The sequence below is a fragment of the Eptatretus burgeri genome, chromosome 6 (assembly GCF_056783735.1).
Source record: "Eptatretus burgeri isolate ZD-2024b chromosome 6, Ebu_testis_v1, whole genome shotgun sequence".
NCBI classification, from domain to species: domain Eukaryota; kingdom Metazoa; phylum Chordata; class Myxini; order Myxiniformes; family Myxinidae; genus Eptatretus; species Eptatretus burgeri.
In genome coordinates, this window is record NC_140966.1 from 104,057,701 (window position 1) to 104,078,018 (window position 20,318).

At 43.2% G+C, this 20,318-nt stretch overlaps 1 protein-coding gene across 1 annotated transcript in view; it reads right to left on the reverse strand.

Moving 5' to 3' along the window:
* Window positions 1-11,360: 11,360 nt before the first annotated feature.
* The window catches only part of TTLL12 (tubulin tyrosine ligase like 12), a 29,142-nt gene continuing 20,184 nt past the window's right edge, over window positions 11,361-20,318 (reverse strand). The window contains exons 10-14 of the mRNA XM_085886966.1: window positions 15,429-15,580; window positions 15,260-15,341; window positions 14,999-15,067; window positions 14,755-14,893; window positions 11,361-12,156 (exon numbers count right to left, since the gene is read on the reverse strand). Of these exons, the coding sequence (XP_085743092.1) occupies window positions 12,005-12,156; window positions 14,755-14,893; window positions 14,999-15,067; window positions 15,260-15,341; window positions 15,429-15,580 (594 nt within the window). The 3' untranslated portion in view covers window positions 11,361-12,004. The remainder of the gene's footprint in view (window positions 12,157-14,754; window positions 14,894-14,998; window positions 15,068-15,259; window positions 15,342-15,428; window positions 15,581-20,318) is intronic.

A 20,318-nucleotide genomic window follows, 5' to 3' on the forward strand; every position in this document is an offset into this window, starting at 1 on the left:
CAAACTGCGTTGGGTCAAGGACGAACTGCGCTGGGTCCAGGAGCGAAGCGAGGGGAATGCGAGGCAAGAGCACAGTTACGCCGAGGTACCTGGTGCGCCGTACAGCTGCACAAACACGAACACTATCTTTTTTGCTATCCCTACAAACCGCAAATCGCTTACTTAGAATGCACAAAAGGTTTCAGAATTCCAAAAATTAATATCCCACTGGGGGCAAGATACTGATTTGCACCTCACACCTTTTCCTCTAAGCCTCTGCTGTTGCTACACTCTCATCAACACTCCACTGCTCATCTTTTATCCTCCCCACCCCACGTACCTGGAATGGCGCAGCCCTGCCAGGCTGTGAGGTGAGGGAGGAGATGCCCCTGTACTAGGGTTGGGTAAATATGATTGAAATTTTGTGCATAGCATTTTCTACGGCCGTTTTCCATGCTGAATCCGAATCTGGTCGAATTTTTTTTTTTTACCTCCGATGACCTGTGACCCCCGCAACCTTAATTTATTCAAAATGGTGGCCAAAAATTGACCTTTTTCATGTTTTCCTTCTCTAATGTGACTAAGGCTTGTAATATATCATCTCATATGTTTTTCAGGTCAAGGAATACGCTAATCACATTTTCAAATTGATTGGATGTTGCATAGGACCGAAATCAAGTAATTTAGGAAAAAGGAAGACTTGAAGAAAAAGAAAAATACTCGGCTATTGAATACTATACAAACTTGCAAAAAGCACAAAGGACCTTTGCCCCCAGACTCTATATTTACTGAGTACACTATCGGAGAAAGAACTTCTAGCGGAAGTGACATATTTACACTTAACTGTAGCCCCAGACATACGCCGACAAAGACGTGTGAAGGATGGAGCAGGGAAATTCCGCACTCAAAAATTCAGTTTGACCGAGCTACACAACTCTATAAAGAATGCTATCAAACCCGATTAATCTGTGCAGGATAACATTAATGAACTTTTGTTGGCGGCACTGGTATGATCTCGGTCTTATGTTGATCTGAGAATGACAAAAACAGTTCAATTTTAGCAAAATATTGTGCGGTTTTCAAAAATTGTGTTTTAAAAACCATCAAATCGTTGCATAAGTGTCATTTTCGTATTTCCTGATCGGAAAAAACCTATAAATTGATATATTACAAGCCTTATTTTCTCTTAGTTGGTCAGAAATTCATAAAAATGTTTTTTTTGTCGCCATTTTGAATTAAAGTTCCAAGGGGTCAAAAGTCATCGGAGGTAAAAAAAAAAAATCCAACGTTTTCAGATTCAGCATCAAAAATGGCATAGAAAATGCTATGCGAACACTTAACCGAAAAAAACTTCACTATTTACCCAACCCTACCTATACTCCATCCCATGTCTTTCTACTCGCATATTCTCGTCTATTTTTCCGGGTATGAATGATGGCGCCATGTCCTTTGTAAGTAAGACTGCATAAGAAATGAAATTCATGCTCGGGGTAAATATGCTCATTTGTATCTTTTTGACTTTGCTTGCTTATTAATCCATGCTTTGATGATTGCCTTGCTTGTTTGAATAAAAGATTATTTTCAAATATGCCTCAGTTGTCCTTTCCTACATTGGTCTAGCAAAGCATCTTACTATAATTCACTGTCCCTCCATCTGTCTGTCTGTCTGTTCCCAGGTACCGCAAAAATGGCTGAACCGATCACAACCATCTTTTGGGTGTGTAATCCTGGGACCCCTTGGAGTAAAATAGGCATAACTAGAGGGGGAGCACTCGGTAGAGTGCAAAACCTCCGCCACCAATACTGCTCGGTCACTCAAATGAACCTGATATCCTATTCATTCAATTTGATGTCAACAGTGCTCACAGAGTTATAGTTTGCAACTTTCCCTTTTACTTTTAACTTTTACATACTCAAATAATTCATCATAACTAGATTCCTTGAGACAGAAATTAATTTTACGTGGGTATATCCACCTGAAGTTCCAAAATCAGCCGCAATTATAATTTTGGCATGTTTTTTGTTGGAAATCACTTATAACATGTAGAAATGCAAAAAAAAAAAATCGAAATTTTGTTGAAAAAAGTTGCAAAAAATTTTTTTTTCTCTAACAATTTTTTTTTGGGCGGGGGGTTGGAAATCACTTAAAACATGTAGAAATGCAAAAAAAAAAAAATTCAAATATTTTTTCAAATTGGCCGCCATAGTGGCCATATTGGATTTTGGACCAAGTCCAAAATCTAATGGCATGATCCTTGGACCATACCTAATCCCCCCACCAAGTTTCGTCGAAATTGGTCGAGGAGTTTTTCCGTAATACTGTTCACAAACAAACAAACACAAACAAACAAACAAACAGAAAGGGGTGAAAACTGTAACCTCCGATCTTCGATGGCGGAGGTTAAATATAATAACATGACCCCCTCAACGGCTACCGGAGGGAGCGGGTGCTTCTCGTGTTCATAATCGATAGATGGGAAGTTTTTGCCCCACTGATTGGCTATGTGGGTTCGCCAATGCTGCACACTCGATTCTGCTCAGCTATAATACGAGTGCAGGTTGAGGACACAGTCCCTTGCTGAAATAATTAAGTTAATAAAATAAGGTAACACGACTTGAGGATGGGAGGACCCTGTTCCGATTTAATTGGTTCATCTGGAATCCATGGTTGTTTAACATCTCGTCAGGCCGTGAAGTTATCCATGACCGGTGGCCTCAGGGTTGGAGGCCAAGGAGGCGGAGCCGGAAACCACTCCATAGACCTCGTCTCTACTTGAACCCTGACCAGTAAATACAATATATATGTATACATATATATATATATATATATGTATACATATATATATATATATATATATATATATATATATATACACATACATATATATATATATATACACATATATATATATATACGTATACATATATATATATATATATATATATATATATATATATATATATACACATACATATATATATATATATATACATATATATATACATATATATATACATATATACATATACATATACATATACATACATACATATATATATATACATATATATATATATATATATATATATATATATATATACATATACATATACATATATATATATACATATACATATATATATATATATATATATATACATATATATACATATACATATACACATATATATATATATACATATACACATATACATATACATATACATATATACATATATATATATATATATATATATACATATATATATATATATATACATATATACATATATATATACATATATACATATATATATATATATATATATATATATATATATATATATATATATATATATATATATATACATATATATATATATATATATATATATATATATATATATATACATATATATATATATATATATATATATATATATACATATATATATATATATACATATATATATATATATATATATATATATATATATATATACACATATATACATATATATACACATATATACACATATATACATATATATACACATATATACACATATACAGTCAAAGCTCGTTACTATGCCACCCGTCGGGACCGAGCAAAAGTGGCATAGTAGCGAGAGTGGCATAGTAACGAGATTTTGTAAAAACGGCCTTATTTTCTCAAGTTACCCATCTGTAGTTAATTTTTAGACAAAATTTATTCCAGCAAGTAAAAGGCACGACTGTTGTATAAGCTAAGCGAACGGAGAACATACACACACTAACAGAGTTCACACACTAACATATGGCATGGTGAGAAATTCACGACACACAAAGCTTTCAAGAATCGTCGGCTGGCGCATCTTCTTTCGGCGGATCTCGTGCATCTAGTTGTTTAGCCGATCGCACGCTTGCATCACACCGGGCTTCCCGCTTCTCTGCTGCATGAACTTCCGGACGGTGCTACAAGCGCGCTGGGCTTCCTCGAACGGAACGATTTCCTCCTCGACAGTTACCTCGTCATCTTCGCTTTCCACCGGCTCCTCACTGCACAGAATCTCCTCCGCAATCTCCTCCAGCGTGAAATACCCGCCAGTCGCGAGGCGCTCGTCGGCTTCGAGAAAGTCAGACAGCTCGATCTCCTCGTTCTCGTGCATCTTTTCCTCGGCAGGCAGAGCTTCCCAGATGTCGGGCAGCTCCGCATCCTGTGGCTCAGTTTGGATCTCCTCTTCGATGAACTTGGCCTTCGCGAAACAGTTCCTGATCGTCGACTTGCCGATCTGCTCCCAAGCACGCCGGGCAACGTGAAGAGCGTCGAGGAACGTGAACTTGAACTCCTTTCCCTCGTCTATGGCCTCAAGCCGGCGGCATAGCAGGAGCTTCTTGTAGTGGCGCTTGAGGTTCTCTATGATTCCCTGATCCATTGGTTGCGAATTGGCTGTCGTGTTGGGTGGGAAGAAGACCAGTTGGATGTTGTTCAGCTCGAGCTCGGGAGGGTGGCCAGAGAAGTTATCGAGACAGACCAGCACTCTGCGTCCCTGCTGGCCGAGTCGTCCGTCCCACGCACGCAACATCTCCTCGAAAAGCTCCGCCGTCATCCACGCCTTCGAGTTCGCCTTGTACTTGACTGGGATCTCTTTGTTCTTGAAGGCACGGAGTTTCTTGGAATTGCCAATCACCAGAAGAGGGAACTTCTCGCTGCCGCTCATGTTTGCCCCAACCAGAAGAGTGATCCTTTGCTTGCTTTTCTTTCCTCCAGTACACCGCTCTCCCCTGAAAGCCATGGTCTTGTTCGGAAGCAGCTGCCAGAAGAGTCCAGTCTCGTCCAGGTTGAAGACGTCGTCTGCGGAGAACTGCCCGAGTAAGGGCCGGAGAACCTGTTGTTGCCACTCAAGAAGGGATTGCGAATCCACCGCTCCAGCTTCGCCCTGCACTGTCTTGAACGTGATGCCATGGCGCTTCTTGAAATTGCCCAACCAACCGTCGCTCGCCATGAAGTCTGGGATGTGCATCAGCTCGGCCAGTTTCATCGCCTTCTCCTTGATCAGATCGCCGCTGACAGGCACATTCTGTCCTCTTGATTGCTTCAGCCACATAAGCACTCCCTCATCAAGCTTCGGGTCGTGAGCCTGCGTCAACTTCTTGCGCTTCGATGGAAATCCAGCTTTGATTGCAGCCTCGATTGCATCCTTCTTGCTGAGAATGCCCTTCACGGTGGTTCTCTTAACTTCGACGCCCCATTTCTTGCTAATCTCCCTGGCCAACTTGGACTGATTCGGCTCCTTCTTCGCGGCATCGATGATCTCCTTCTTCTCCTTCAGCGTAAAGTCGGTTCGCTTGCGTTTCTGAGCTGACATTATGGGCTGAATTTGAAAAAAAATGATGTCACTGTTGTACGTGTGCCTGCGTGTCTGTGTGTGTGCTCGCGCTTTTTTGTGTCTCGTTGTGCGTGTTGTGATTGGCTTGTTGTGGCTGGCATCGGGGAGAAGAATCGCTTGTTTTGACACAGTCTGACTATGCGCGTACGTATTGAGTTATGTTGTGCGCAGCTGGACTGTAGTTCGTCGCTTCGCCTTTGGACGTGAGTGTGATAATCGAGCACTGTGCAATACAGACTTTTTCACGACTCGTGCCTTTTAACAGTCACACAGTAGTGGCGTGGTAGCGAGAGTAGGGGGTGGCATAGTAAATTTATTTTGTATTGAATTTTGTCGGGACCGAGCAAAAGTGGTATAATAGCGAGAGTGGCATAGAAGCGAGGTGGCATAGTAACGAGCTTTGACTGTATACACATATATACATATATATACACATATATATATATATATATATATATATATATATATATATATATATATATATATATATATATATATATATATATACACAGAGTACAAACATGTTTGTACTCTCTCTCGTCGACGCACTCCCTCTCGCCCACCGGTACGCTCGTCCACCAGCGCTTTAGCCCACCAGCTCTCTCAAATCCACAAGCTCCCTCAACCACCAGCCCTCTCGTCCACCAAAGCTCGCGTCCACCAGCTCTGTCATCCACCGACTCTCTCATCTATAGGCTCTCTAGTCCACCGGCTCTCTCGCATCCACCGACTCTTGCGTCCACCGGCTCTCTCAGGTACAACGGCATTTTTCGCATCCACCAGCTCGCTCTCGTCCATTAGCTCTCACATCTACATAATATTCTCGTCCACACAGCATTCTCGTCTTCCAAGCTTTCCTTACCATGAGTCCTTTGGCCAAACCTGTGTTGACGTCTGCCTTTTCGGACCGTGAGAGCTGCCAAGGGGGCAGCTGGTGCACCACGAGCTGCACGCATCTTCATGAGCATCCCGCAAAGCTGAGAGGAGATGCTCGAACCTCTGCATTGCCTATCTGGACCAAGAAAGCCGCAACCATTCCTGCCTGCTAAAAACTCACCCCACACGACACGCATCAACACTCCCGATATTCCCATTTCCCTCCATCCCTCCTGTCCTGGACTTGGGATTCACACGGACCCTCCTGTTTGTGGAATGTGAGTCAGGAACCTTTACAGCCCTCACATCAACCACATACTATTTAACCCACTAAACCAAACTAGTCCTCAAACCTAATTAATCTTCAAACAAAACGGAAAATAAGGAATTTGCAGTCGCACCATCTCGTTCTTCAACGCTGACCCGGTGGCACAAGCATCCGTGGTTGTACCTGCAGTGACGATCGGAGGTGCTGAACAGCATTCGATAATACAGGTACAATCCTTCACCTGCAGCGTCCTAAGGTGTGTTGTGAAGGAGTTCCGAGTCAAGTGTCACAGCGGGTGTGCGAAGACCGTAGTGAGTGGATCGTTCGATCTCCGGCCGGTGGGCTTGTCTATTGTGTGAAAATAAACAAGGGACATTCAGGCAGGAGTCACGTGGGCCACCATTGCGGAGTGAAGGGGTGGCACACGTTTCTCCAAATGACGTGTTCACGATGACAAGGGATCAAGTGCACGACCTTCGGCACCGATAAAGAAAAATACAAAATGGTGAAAATGGATCGAAATAAAAATTTTTCTCATGCAATCTATCTATAATTCCAGCAATCTCTGTGTGTCTATCTGTCTGTCTGCGACCGCCGTTTCTCGACGACCGTCGTTTCTCGACGACCGTCGGTCCGATCTCATTGAAACTTGCCAGGAATATTGCCGGGGACCCGCGGATGTGCCTTTTCGAGGTTTGATATCGATCGGACGAGCGGTTCCCAAGTTACGGCCATTTATCTGTCGACCAATGACAAGACACGGTGCTATGACATCACGAATTACGTCACAATGTTTATTTATTCATTGATTTTTTTTTTTTTGCACAATTGACGGTCCGATCTGATTGAAACTTGCCAGGAATATTGCTGGGGCCCCGCAGATGTGCTTTTCAAGGTTTGATATTAATCGGATGAGCGGTTCCCAAGTTACGGCCATTTATCTGTCGACCAATGACAGGACACGGTGCTATGACATCACAATTAATGGTTATTTATTTATTTTTTATTATTTCTTTTGCACGATTGAAACTTGCCAGGAATATTGCTGGGGACCCGCGGATGTGCCTTTTCGAGGTTTGAGAGAGAGAGGCTGCAGATACTGGCACTCACCTACGGGCCCGTACTAGTAATAATAATAATACGAATAATAAAACTTTACTTTGATGGAATTCACTTTAGAGCACGATGTGTGGGGTTGCACTAGCTCGATGATGCAATAATAAACTTTCAGGAGAATGCTGAAGTCACACGTGACAATCACGTGAGCAGTCAGTCCTGCCGTTCCCACTCTGGAGCAACAAGGCATCGCTGATTCTACTTTTACGGTCGAAATGAAACAGTCGACACGGGACTTGCGATCCTTTCTCTGGCATGATGTGCAACCTGATGGTCTTACTTGACGGCAAATGCAGAAAGCCTAAAATTATATAATTATACGAGCAGATTGTGCTTGCATTCTAGAAGCAAATAAATAATTCATTTAAATATACATCTATATTATGTATGTATGTATGTATATGTATGTATATGTATGTATATGTATGTATATGTATATATATATATATATATTGTCACGGGCCGGGGGTCGAGTGAGAAGACCACCGGGGGGGGGGGCAGCTATCCCGGGTTCATACCAGACTCCCCGGAATTGCAGGCCGTCGTGCACGGATAATTCCGTGACGTGGCGGGTCGCTAACCGACCACGAATGCCAATAACTCAACCGCGTGACGTAGGGTCCTCCCGTCTATGGGTTAACCGGGTTACCTAATTAATCACGTGATTTAATTACCGGGGAACACGCCCTCGGTACGCCTTGTCGGAACCGGATCACTTTACCGGACCGGATGCAGCCGAGCGACACTGCCAAGGACGTACCGGCTAAAAGGAACGGATCATTGATAACAAAGTCCCAGATAAGTTAGGATATGGACCATGCTGGATCAATGAAAGAAAAGACCAAAACGAGCTGGGAACATTTCTACAAAGGGATTTATTAATAAGCAGGGGAGGAAAGATATGTGGCACTGTGAATATAGCGTTGATTGTTGTCTGTAGGAGGAATAGGAAGAAATGAAAGGTGCGGCAATTCACAAGCAACTTACAAAAGCAGACACAGAGCAGAGTTATCCCGATATAATTATCATACAATCTTAACTTAAACGAGGACAGGCGCCAGGACAAACACATACACACACACACACACACCGATGAAGAGAAAAAGGAGAGGAGATGTGGCTAATGGTCTCTCAATATCTTGCACGATTGCCTGGTCGCACCACCACAAGTTTTGGGAGGGATGCTCCGCTGGGTGATACCTCCCTGACAGCTGGCGCGTCGTCTCTTGCCGGAGCCAAAAGCCAATGGGTGGAGAGAGAGGCAGAGCCAGCAGGCGAATTGGTAAAGAAGGGTGGAGCCAGTAGGCGAATGGATAGGTTGGCGATCCCAAGCCAGACAGAACAAGCCATCAGGAAAGAAGAAAGGAACGATGGGCAGGAACGACACACCAGGAACGATGAGCAGGAACGATGACGACTCTCGAATGACGACTACTCCCCTCCCACCGCCCCGTGACCCATCCTTTTATATATCCGGTAGTGCAGAACGGGGCGATGACCCGAAGCGATGTGTCGTCACTCAAATCGGGCGCTCTGGTTGGACCCCAGCCAGCACACGGGCCGGCCACCATGACCGGAAGCGGCTCCACTTCACTTCCGGCCAGATGGTTCCAAGCTGCGGAAACGTATCGCTCCGAACTCCGTGATATGAATCGCCTTGCACCAAACTCCGTGCCGTGCCCCGGCGACCCGTGGTTGACGCTGGTCAATGTGCCTGCTAAATGGTGACCACGCGGCCCGAGCGATCCGGCTGCACAGCATGCCTCTACTTGATAGCAGCTGCATCAAGGCGGAGGTGCGGGAACATGTCTGCCGTCCGCGGGAGACATTTGTTGCCATCGTGGTGAGCGAAGACCGACGGTAAGATGTCATTGTAACCCAATGCGCAGACCCGACCAAAGATGTGTTATTCGTGCCTCGTTCTGCACGATGATAAAGTATCACGGCCTGCGCGAGACTCCACCATTAAGCACGTGGTCAGCGTGCGGGTCCGCCCGCCATCGAGCATGGTGTTCACGGTTATCAGAGGTGGTGGGATGCACGGTGCCAGCCCTGATCTGTCAGGGAATTGTGGGAAAGGATTGGATATAATTATGTATGTAGGGTTGATTTGAAGAAGAAGATAGATATAATTATTAAATGTAGAAATGGGTGGAAAAGTGTTCGCAGAGTGTGTATTGAAAGTTGCCAGCATTTAAGGTGGCGTTTCTTCCATCTCCTCGGTGCGTGTTCTGTGCAGCGTGGGCATCTTGTTGGGTGCGTTTTCTGTTCAGTGGGTGGAAATTACCGCTGCACGTAAGTTTGGCAGGCTGCGATTTCTGCAGAGGGGTGTCCGGCGTAATGCCTGCTTGGCCTTCGCTGAGGACCCATCTCACAGCAAATGGCGTGCGTGGCTGGGATTTACATCAGGAATAAGAGTAGAAAAAAAGAATAGGAATGAGTGCAGAGATTTAATCAGACCAAGCTATGAAGTTTACACAACACACTGTTCCGTTGTTCCGCCAGACAAAAGGGAAAGGACTATCTGAACGTATATTAATGGAATAACTGTCTAGGGACCGCTGTATGATGGTTGCTATTGCTTTGGAGGGATGCGGTTCCCAGAACCACAATATATATGTATGTATATATATATATATATATATATATATATATATATATATATATATATATATATATATATATATATATATATATATATATATATGATGAACAGGACCAGCTCAATATATTGATGTGTGGTCCAAGCTCCACCCCTCTCCCAGCTGAGGAAGTGACGCACCACCACAATCCAAGCTCCACCCCTCTCCCAGATGAGGAAGTGATGCACAACCACAGTCCAAGTTCTGCCCCTCTTCCAGCTGAGGTTAGTGACGTACCACCAGCACAGTCCAAGCTTCACAGGCCAGCCTGCCATTTCATATCAGTGTACAAACTTTCGACTTTCTAGCACCAAACATTTATAATTCTAAAGCTTTGTATATGTCATAACCACAGGATTTTAAACAGTCTGGCTCCATTTTAAACAAGAAACTAGAAGGGCACCGAGCAATATGCATATCTCGGCCAAGCTGATTCGTTTACGTTTTGTATCCCACTGATAGGCAGGACCTGGATTCAGACCTGGACTAAAATTTAACTGGTTTCTTCTCGTCACCAAGCCAACTCATCCACCAAGTTTCGTCCGAATGCGTTGACAACCATTTCAGATAGACTATTCATAAACGGACAGACAGACAGACAGGGGTGAAAAAAACCTCCATCCACCTTCGGTGGCGGAGCTAATAAATGCAGAATCAGAGTGCAACCTGACTTTCTGACACCATATTAAATGAGTCCTGTGAATCTCTTACCACTTTTGCAGTCTTCACCACCAAACATTCCAAAAGATCTACAAGACATTTATCATGAACAGCTTTGTTACTCCAACATGACTTATTTTTGCTTGGGAGGATGGCCTAAAGGTAAGCACACTCGCCTAGCTGTCTAGCCTAGGTTCGAATCCGACCCAGCTATAAACTCCCATCCCGGTGTTTCACAAGCAGAGTGTGTGCCAACTCCACGGTCTCTGTGAAGAGTCCGCGAGCTTATGCCGGCAACATGAACAAATTCCTCCCCTAACCTGCAGAGGGCATCGCATTACTGGCATGACTGCACCCTCATCCGATGATGCTGCCCCACGGCTTTGAGCTGCATACGACAGAAGCCGCAGCTTAATTTCCATATGCAAGTTACAAAATGAGTAAATCGATTAACAACAAATAGCTGCCCCACAAAGAGCACACTTTATTGGATTTGAAACGTGCCCAATTAAACGACGGAACATATCCATGAACCGGTTCCATACATTTCAAAAACAGCGTCAAAGCACCCGGATACGCTGCGATCTAAACTGGGAGGTCAAAGCAAGGAAAACATCCCCGCGGCAATTTGCGAAAAGGCACGGCATTCAAAACACACCTGTAAACAAATAAAACAACCCACCTGCAGCAGGTATGCGAGAAATTCATTTTCAGGAATGAAAGCAGATAACAAATGAGAGGTGGGGTAGGGGAGGGAGGCACAAAGACAAGTGATAACAAACTCAAAGATGCTAATTCAGAATGGCAACAACAGCAGTCTGTGACGAGGATTTACGTTTCTTCTTTAGTGATATGGAACAAAGCGAAACACCAAATTAATCTCTCGAACAATGGGAGTATCCAGACACGACGAGGGTTACAACAAACTGAGCATTCTTAGTTTTCTTGACGAGATCAAGAAGCACCACCTCCTCCTTCAATACAGGAAGCAGCTCACAGCCGAAGAGGCCCAGGCAAGGCAGAGAAATATATCATTTGAAAGAGAAACAAAGAGAACAAAAAAAAAGCAACTCAAACTTCACACTCATCCGAGTCAACAGAGGCGAGTGACGTGCCTCCCTTCGGGCACGTCGAGAAACAGCGTGCTGAAGATGTCGTCAAAGAAGCTCGGATGGAATCGGCAAGCACGCTCGCAGTCGGGGTTGAAGTTCACCTCGAGGATCTGCTGCTGCATCGTTTCCTTGCCTGCAAAATGAGGGCAGAAAAAAAAAACGTTACTCTCAGTTACGCTTGGTAAATATAACGAGAGCGAAGATGAACAGACAGAGGGAGGTGATTACAATAAAAGCGTGGGGATACCAAACGCATATCGCCTTTCAAGACGCCCTTCGGCATTTCACTACCGAACTCGACATTCAGCAACATGTCACCATATGGAATAAAAAAATCATAATGTTGCCAGGAACCGTTGCAGGGCGCATCTCGAGGAAGCGTCAGCGTCTTTGGATTCGGTAGAAATCAGCCAGGGGAATTGATCCCCGGGCACCAATCCTCTGAGTTCTGGACCACCTTTGCTGCCTGGAGACCCATGCAGTGGTATGAGCCAGGCCCAAACTAGGTGCCAGTATGTCGAGGGAGACGGGAGTGCTCCACCTCCTTGCGGGAATGGGACGGGGACGGCTCAGCGCTACCTCACGGTGGCACTGGAGTGGACCTGATGGTGTGGCCCATGCATGAAGATCCCATTTCATCTCCAGCTCTTTTCATCCTACAAATTACGGCGTCGACTCGTGACTGCATATTGGATCAGGTTTCGGTCACCAATTTGAGTCGCAGGTTGCAACTTTGAATTTGAACGGGCAACCGGAACACAAACGCCGACCCTTGCAATAATTCTCATAAAAAGGTCCTGTTTCCCCTCAAAAATAAAATGACAATTCGACCATCTACTGCAGTGGTTCCAAATTTTTTGCCCACGTCCCAAAATTTGAAGTCATGTTTGCCTCGTGACCCAAATGGTACCTGTACCCACAATGAAAATTGTCGGAGAAAACTCTTTCAACGCGAAAACCCCCCCTCAAAAACCGGGATTCGGTTTGGGAACCCCTGATCTTCTGGATAGTCACTCAATCTGGAAGAATACAGTCGCCAACAACTCCTTGGTCCTGGTTATATGTTCACTATACTGAACAGAGAGACTAAGGAGGCTAAATGTTGACCTTAACAACTACTCCCAAACACGGACTATGGCAAAACATTCTTTCCTACTTTCCCTTCTCTTCTTTCACCCCCCTCAAGCACCGTTCATCTTTCCCTCCAATCACCCAACAACTCTCGTCACGACACGAATGCCTTGAACTCGTAGGTTTGACATTATCAGTTACGACTGAGCAAGCGTAGAGTATATTTGCAATAACTGGAGTTGTGCTCCGCTTGGGTATTCTACACTGTGCTAAATCAAACTACTGTTTACTTTGTCCAAGGTATTTGCATGTGGTGTGATGTAATCGGCCATCCTGTTGAGAGTCAGCGTACCAGCATCTCATCTTGCAAGTCCTGGACGTGATGGAATCAACTTTCAATTACGAGCCAACAAAATGCCAAGATCCAGGGCCTACCCCTTCCCCTACCACAAAACAAACCAAGGGAAGCCCATCTTCCACAAGCTCGTTCTTTTCCCCAGTGGAGTTTTCCTCCCTCTTCCCCGATCCCAACCAAAACCATACAAATATTTGCACCCGTCTGTTTTTGAGCAGGATATCTCAAAGTTATGGACAGATACGGACGAAATTTGCTGGACAGGTTGCGTGTGTGACAAGGATGAATTGATTCGATTTTGGTGAAGATCTGGATCCGAGAAATATTTAATTTTTCTGAGTGATTCTTCATTGAGAGATGGGATCAAAGACTTGTACAGCATAATGTTTCAAAAAGTTGTGGACACATTACGACAAAACTTGGTGGGATGAGTTAGATACGTGACAAGAACAAGCCGATTAGATTTTGGTACAGGTCCGAATCCAGATCTGGCCCATCATTGGGATACAAAACGTAAACCCTTCACACTGACAGAAGACTAACGAGTGCTGTTCCAGTTTCTTTTGTTCATCTTTTGTCGTGTCTGGGGAAAATATTCACAATATCCAGCCAATCCCTCTTCCTGCAGTCTCCCCACTCGCCATCTCGTTCCAATACCCCCCCCCCCCCACTCTCCCACCGCCTCCCTTATCATTTCTCATATGTTATCTACGTATACGATTTTACTTGCCCTCTCAATGAGCTGTTCCCCACCATACCGATAGCAGTGGGCATGCAATGCCTTCCCCATTGTCTTGCACTTCCATGACAGTCGATCTACAAAAAAATAAACAAACACTCTCCTCCTTCTTCTTTAATAGCCACAATTATTTCCACGTTCTCGTGGGAAGTTTTTGGCCCAAGTCTTGCACGAATCGGCTGGCCAGACCTGATGCTGGACTAAGTAGTTATGGCAGGAATTTGGAATATGGCCAGAGTGCTGGCGATAACCCGCCTCCTCTTCGCAAAGGATACCATGGGATCTTTTAACATCCATCAACGACAAATGCCGGCAGACAAGACTTCCGGCTTAACATCTTCCCAAATGATGTTGCACACAATAATTCATCATCCCAGCTGTGAAACACCGGATGATTGTAGATAGCTGGCTCGAGCTTCTAACCCAGGCTCGACAGCTTAAAGACAGGTGCACATAGCTCCAGGCCATCCTGCCAGTCCATCATTCATTCACGCAGAGCAAACATCATCAGAGAACTGTAGGATGAAAAATACATGATCGTCAGAACACAGTCAAACTCGCCTTACCCTCAGCATCTGATTCCCACTTGAGCATGAGATCGACAGCATATACTGCTCTTGACTGAGGATATGGACAGATACCCATTGGAGGTGGTTTGGACGTGGCAGCACGAAAGAGCTCCACAATAGCCTGAAATATTTTTTCCTGCCAATGGAACAAAACTTCAGCATCAACTGCACCATAAATCCGTGGCAAAACATTATCCGATAAACCCGAAACCGCGGGTCATTTATACACTGCTAAACAGACCTGGATATCCCGCCATTTGAATTTGGGATACTGAGCTTCAAACTGAGGAATGAATTCATCGCAGTTGATCTGTAAATACAAAACAAATCCAAACAAACAAAATTGTACATTCAGGTCGGACTTCTCTGCTTCTTTCAAAAGCAAGTGCTCGCAATTAGCATCTCTCCTCCAATCCAATTTGGATCAGAGCAAAGACCATCTCTCACATAGGTTTTGGTGTACTCAAGCAAATGCAGGTAAGGTTGTGATACATTGGCACACCTGTTTGAGCTGCACTCCGTCTGTGTAGTTCATGACTGTGAAATGCTTCTCGAAGTCATCCAAATCATCCAGGGAGAACGGCCTGGAAAGGCAGAGAATCGCTCGAGATAATCACAAAGCCAAATTACCACGCGGGGTGACATGGCACCAGAACCGAACATGTTTTTACCTGTTTGCGAATCGCAACCAGAATACATCGTAGACATAGAGGGAGAGCGGTTGAACAGAACGCAGCAGGACAACATATCGAATATCAAACTTCACTTTGCCTACATCCTCACGATGGAAGAGCACGGGCTGCTCTATGTACTTGCAAACAACCTGTGCATGAAAACAATTGGATAGAAAAAAAAATCCTTAGTCTTCAGATTTTTGTTTGGCATTTGACAATAAAATCGAACTTATTATTATAATAAAAATAAAATTTGAGAAACAGACGTATAAATGGAAGTCCTGCAGAACAAAGTGACTACGGCTGCTCACCCCCACGTGGTGGATACAATGGATAAGAACAAAGAGAAAACATGTCCTACGAAGGACAATTACTCATCACATTGTAGACATGTCTATTCAAGATTCTCTATAAGCTTTAATTTGACAAAATAAGCTTTAAATTTGACAAAAGTCACCTTTCATTACAAATTCAAAAATTTCACAAATCAAAGGTTTGAAAAATAAAAAAACAAAAATCATGAGATTTCATGCCAACGCTGGTGGATGGAAATTATAAATGAAAGGGGTTACCAAAAGACTCAGTTGGAAAATACTTAGCAGGCAACAAGGTGGAGCATCAGGTATGAGTAGATGATAAATGGGGTTTCTCGGACTCCCATTCAAATGAATGGGGGAAAAGGGGAAAACTTTCTGACCCAAGCCCCAAAAGCTCAAAATTGGAGACTCATTTTCTCCCCACCTATCCCCTTCCCTCCCATACAAGCAAAAGCTCACAATAGGAGACTCATTTTCTCCCCACCTATCCCCTTCCATCCCATACAAGCAAATGTAAAAGTGAGACTATGAAAGATTGAGACTTACTGATTAAAGCACTTCTTCCCTTCATATTTTCATTCCACTCACAGAGCGAACCAACGAATATTTTCCCATGTTCTACTTTAGGGAATAACTGAATTTTCTTATAACATTCATTTCCATCGAGTATATTCACAAAGAATAACTTGGAACTTGGTTCTTGGTTTAAGTGTCTTTGTTGAGCAGAAATGAAATGATAAACTTCTCTCAATGCTCTTGTTTGACCACCTCCTGAGCCACATATCATTTTGAGATTGTAGTAAATTGTTTTTCCATTGTTCACTTGACAACCAAAGTTTTCAGTCCATTCAAGGATATTTTGTTTTTCTTTACATCCTCCAACTTATTTGTAATTAAAGTTATCTGCCTATTTGTTTCATCTACTTTTACCCCGGTTATTTCTTCAATAAGACTGATTTGATATTTCTCACATTGTTTATGTTTCCCATTTAAATACCAAGGGTGATTACATCTCCACTCTTTGGTTTGGTTATTGCTTGGTTCTATCATTTATAAATCAGTAAAAAGACAGCGCAAGCCAGTTAGAATTCCCAACCCAATATCTTAACACATGCTTATAATCATAAGGGAGACTACTGATTCCATTCTCGAAAATATATTTATCATCAAAAGCTCAGAATGCTTTGTTATTTATCTCTTCTGTATATAATTGATGTTTATAACTTCTTATTGTATTCATTTTCTGTACTCTTCCTTCTTTAACGTTAAACAGTTGTAATAATGCTTAAAATTTATTGTTTCCTTGATTATATTTTTCTTTATTCCCTTTAGCTTCTTATCACACCTTTCAATGTTATTATTATCAATATACATGAAAGCATAAGACTTTGATCTCAATCCTATAAATTCACTCATGACCTTCCCACCCAATTCATCTTTAAACTTACCAATAAACTTTTTATTCTTTGATGAAAACAACACATCACATGACTTATAATTACTTGTATCATATATATCAATATTATCAATCATATCCTCATATACACCACTTGTCTTAATTTCTAATATAAACTATCTGTATCCATATATAACAATGACACATTATACTTGTACTTTGATTTTAAATTATTATAGTAATAGTCATACATTAACGACTTTGACAAGTCAAGAATTGATGTTCCGATATAAATAGGTTTATCCATTTCAATATTCTCTTTTTTCAAATGAATAGCATCAAAGTTCTCTGAAAACACCTCCGCTCGCTCAAAACTTGGTGTATTAATTAATTTTGAAGCCTGTTTCCAAGATGTCGCAAGTCTTATGTTTTGTCGATTCCTAACATTTTCCATAGTCTTTCCAAATACAGCATTATTTATTAATTGATAAAAGTCCTTCTCAAAATCTGTTTTTGCTTCTTTTCTCCTTTTTGTATTAAAATCAATATACTTCTTTAACCAATGACTGATTAAATTTCAAAATCCTATGAATTTTCCTCACTCTCAACCCAGCAGATAAATATTGTCTCAAGTTCCTTTGATGCAAAACATAACTTTCGTTATCATTTAATGTAGTAAGTAGTTTTTCTGAAGATTTACCTTTTATATTAAATGACTTGGTAATCACTTAACCATTATTTTCTTGGACTTTCTTTATCAGGGGCATAAGGTAGGTCTTTATGTTTGTTATGAAGTTCTGGATATTTTAAATCAACCTCAAAATAATATCCAACTTCAGCTTCATCCAATTCTTTTTGAGAGGAGACAACAATGTCTTGTAACATGTTGTTACATGCGCCCTGGTGTTGGCGCAGTGGTTAGGGCAGTGGCTTGGGACCCACAAGGTCCTGAGTTCAAGCCCCGTTGGGACACTGAATTAATATATGTATATGTATATATAATATGTATATATCAATATCAAACAGCTTGGTATATATATATATATATATATATATATATATATATATATATATATATATATATATATATATATATATATATATATATATATATATATATATATATACCAAGTCGAAAACACCAGGGGGTTGACTCAGCCTGCCATCCTTCCGAGGTCGGCGAAATGAGCACCAGTTGTACTGGGCCCGGTGTATGCCCCGGTTAGAATAGGTGTACCATATCTCTGTGTGTCGTAAGAGGCGACCAGGGTTGCGTCAGGAAGGGCATCCGGCGTAAAAAAACCTATGCCAAATCATAATGCGGACAACAAAACGAATTTCCATACCGGATCAGTCGAGGCCCGGGTTACCAACGACCGCCACCGGTACCGGTGGTCAGCAGGGTACCAGTGGAAATTGTGCTACTGCTGGGCGAACGAGGAGAAGGAGACGGGGAAGGCGAGTCCGGAGGCAGTGGGAGAGGGGGAAGGGTAGAAGTGTGGAGGTGAGAGTTGGAACTCTGAATGTTGGGACGATGACTGGCAAAGGGCGAGAGTTGGCTGATATGATGGAGAGAAGAAAGGTGGACATACTGTGTGTACAAGAGACCAAGTGGATGGGGAGTAAGGCGAGGAGCATTGGAGGTGGTTTCAAACTGTTCTACCATGGTGTGGATGGGAGGAGAAATGGTGTCGGGGTAATCCTGAAGGAAGATTATGTCAAGAGGGTATTGGAGGTGAGGAGAGTGTCTGACCGAGTGATGAGTGTGAAGTTGGAAATTGAAGGGGTGATGATGAATGTCATCAGTGCATATGCCCCACATATGGGGTGTGAGATGGAATATAAAGAAGATTTCTGGAGTGAGTAAGATGAAGTGGTGGAGAGTGTATCCAAGGATGAAAGAGTGGTGATTGGAGCAGATTTCAATGGACATGTTGGGGAAGTGAATAAAGAGGATGAGGAGGTGATGGGGAGGTACGGTCTCAACAAGAGAAATGTGGAAGGGCAAATGGTGGTCGAGTTTGCAAAAAGAATGGAAATGGCAGTGGTAAATACGTATTTCAAGAAGAAGGAGGAACACAGGGTGACACACAAGAGTGGAGGAAAGTGCACACAGGTGGATTACATCTTAAGTAGGAGATGCAACCTGAAAGAGATTAGTGACTGTAAGGTTGTGGCAGGGGAGAGTGTACCTCGACAGCATCGATTGGTGGTCTGTAGGATGACTTTAGAGGTGAGGTTGAGGAAGAGAGTGAGGGCTGAACCAAGGACCAGATGGTGGAAGCTGAAGGAGGAAGACTGTTGCGTGAAATTTTGGGAGGAGGTGAGACAGGCATTGGATGGTGGTAAAGATGGGTGGGATGATTGGGCAACAACAGTAGAAGTTGTGAGGGAGATAGCTAGGAAGGTACTTGGTGTGACATCTGGACAGAGGAAGGAAGATAAGGAGACTTGGTGGTGGAATGAGGAAGTACAGGAAAGTATAAGGAAGAAGGGGTTGGCGAAAAAGAAGTGGGATAGTCAGAGAGATGAAGAAAGTAGGCAGGAGTTCAAGGAGTGGCGTCGAAAGGCAAAAAGAGGTGGCAAAGGCTAAGGAAAAGGCATATGACGAGCTGTATGAGAAGTTGGATACAAAAGAAGGGGAAAAGGATTTATACCGATTGGCAAGACAGAGGGACCGAGCTGGGAAGGATGTGCTGCAGATTCGGGTGATAAAGGACGCAAATGGGAATGTGCTGACGAGCGAGGAGAGTGTGTTGAGAAGGTGGATGGAGTACTTTGAGGAGCTGATGAATGAAGAAAATGAGAGAGAGAGAGAAGGTTGGAAGAGGTGGAGATAGTGAATCTGGAAGTGGGGTGGATCAGTAAGGATGAAGTGAGGACTGCTATGAAGAAGATGAAAAGTGGAAAGGCGGTTGGCCCAGATGGTATACCAGTGGAGGCATGGAGATGCTTAGGAGAGATGGCAGTGGGGTTGTTAACCACATTGTTTAATAAAGTCTTGGAAAGTGAGAGGATGCCGGAGGAGTGGAGATTAAGTGTACTGGTTCCGATTTTCAAGAATAAGGGTGATGTGCAGAGCTGTGGAAATTACAGAGGGATAAAGTTGTTAAGCCACACCATGAAGTTGTGGGAAAGAGTAGTGGAAGCGAGGTTGAGAGGAGAGGTGACGAT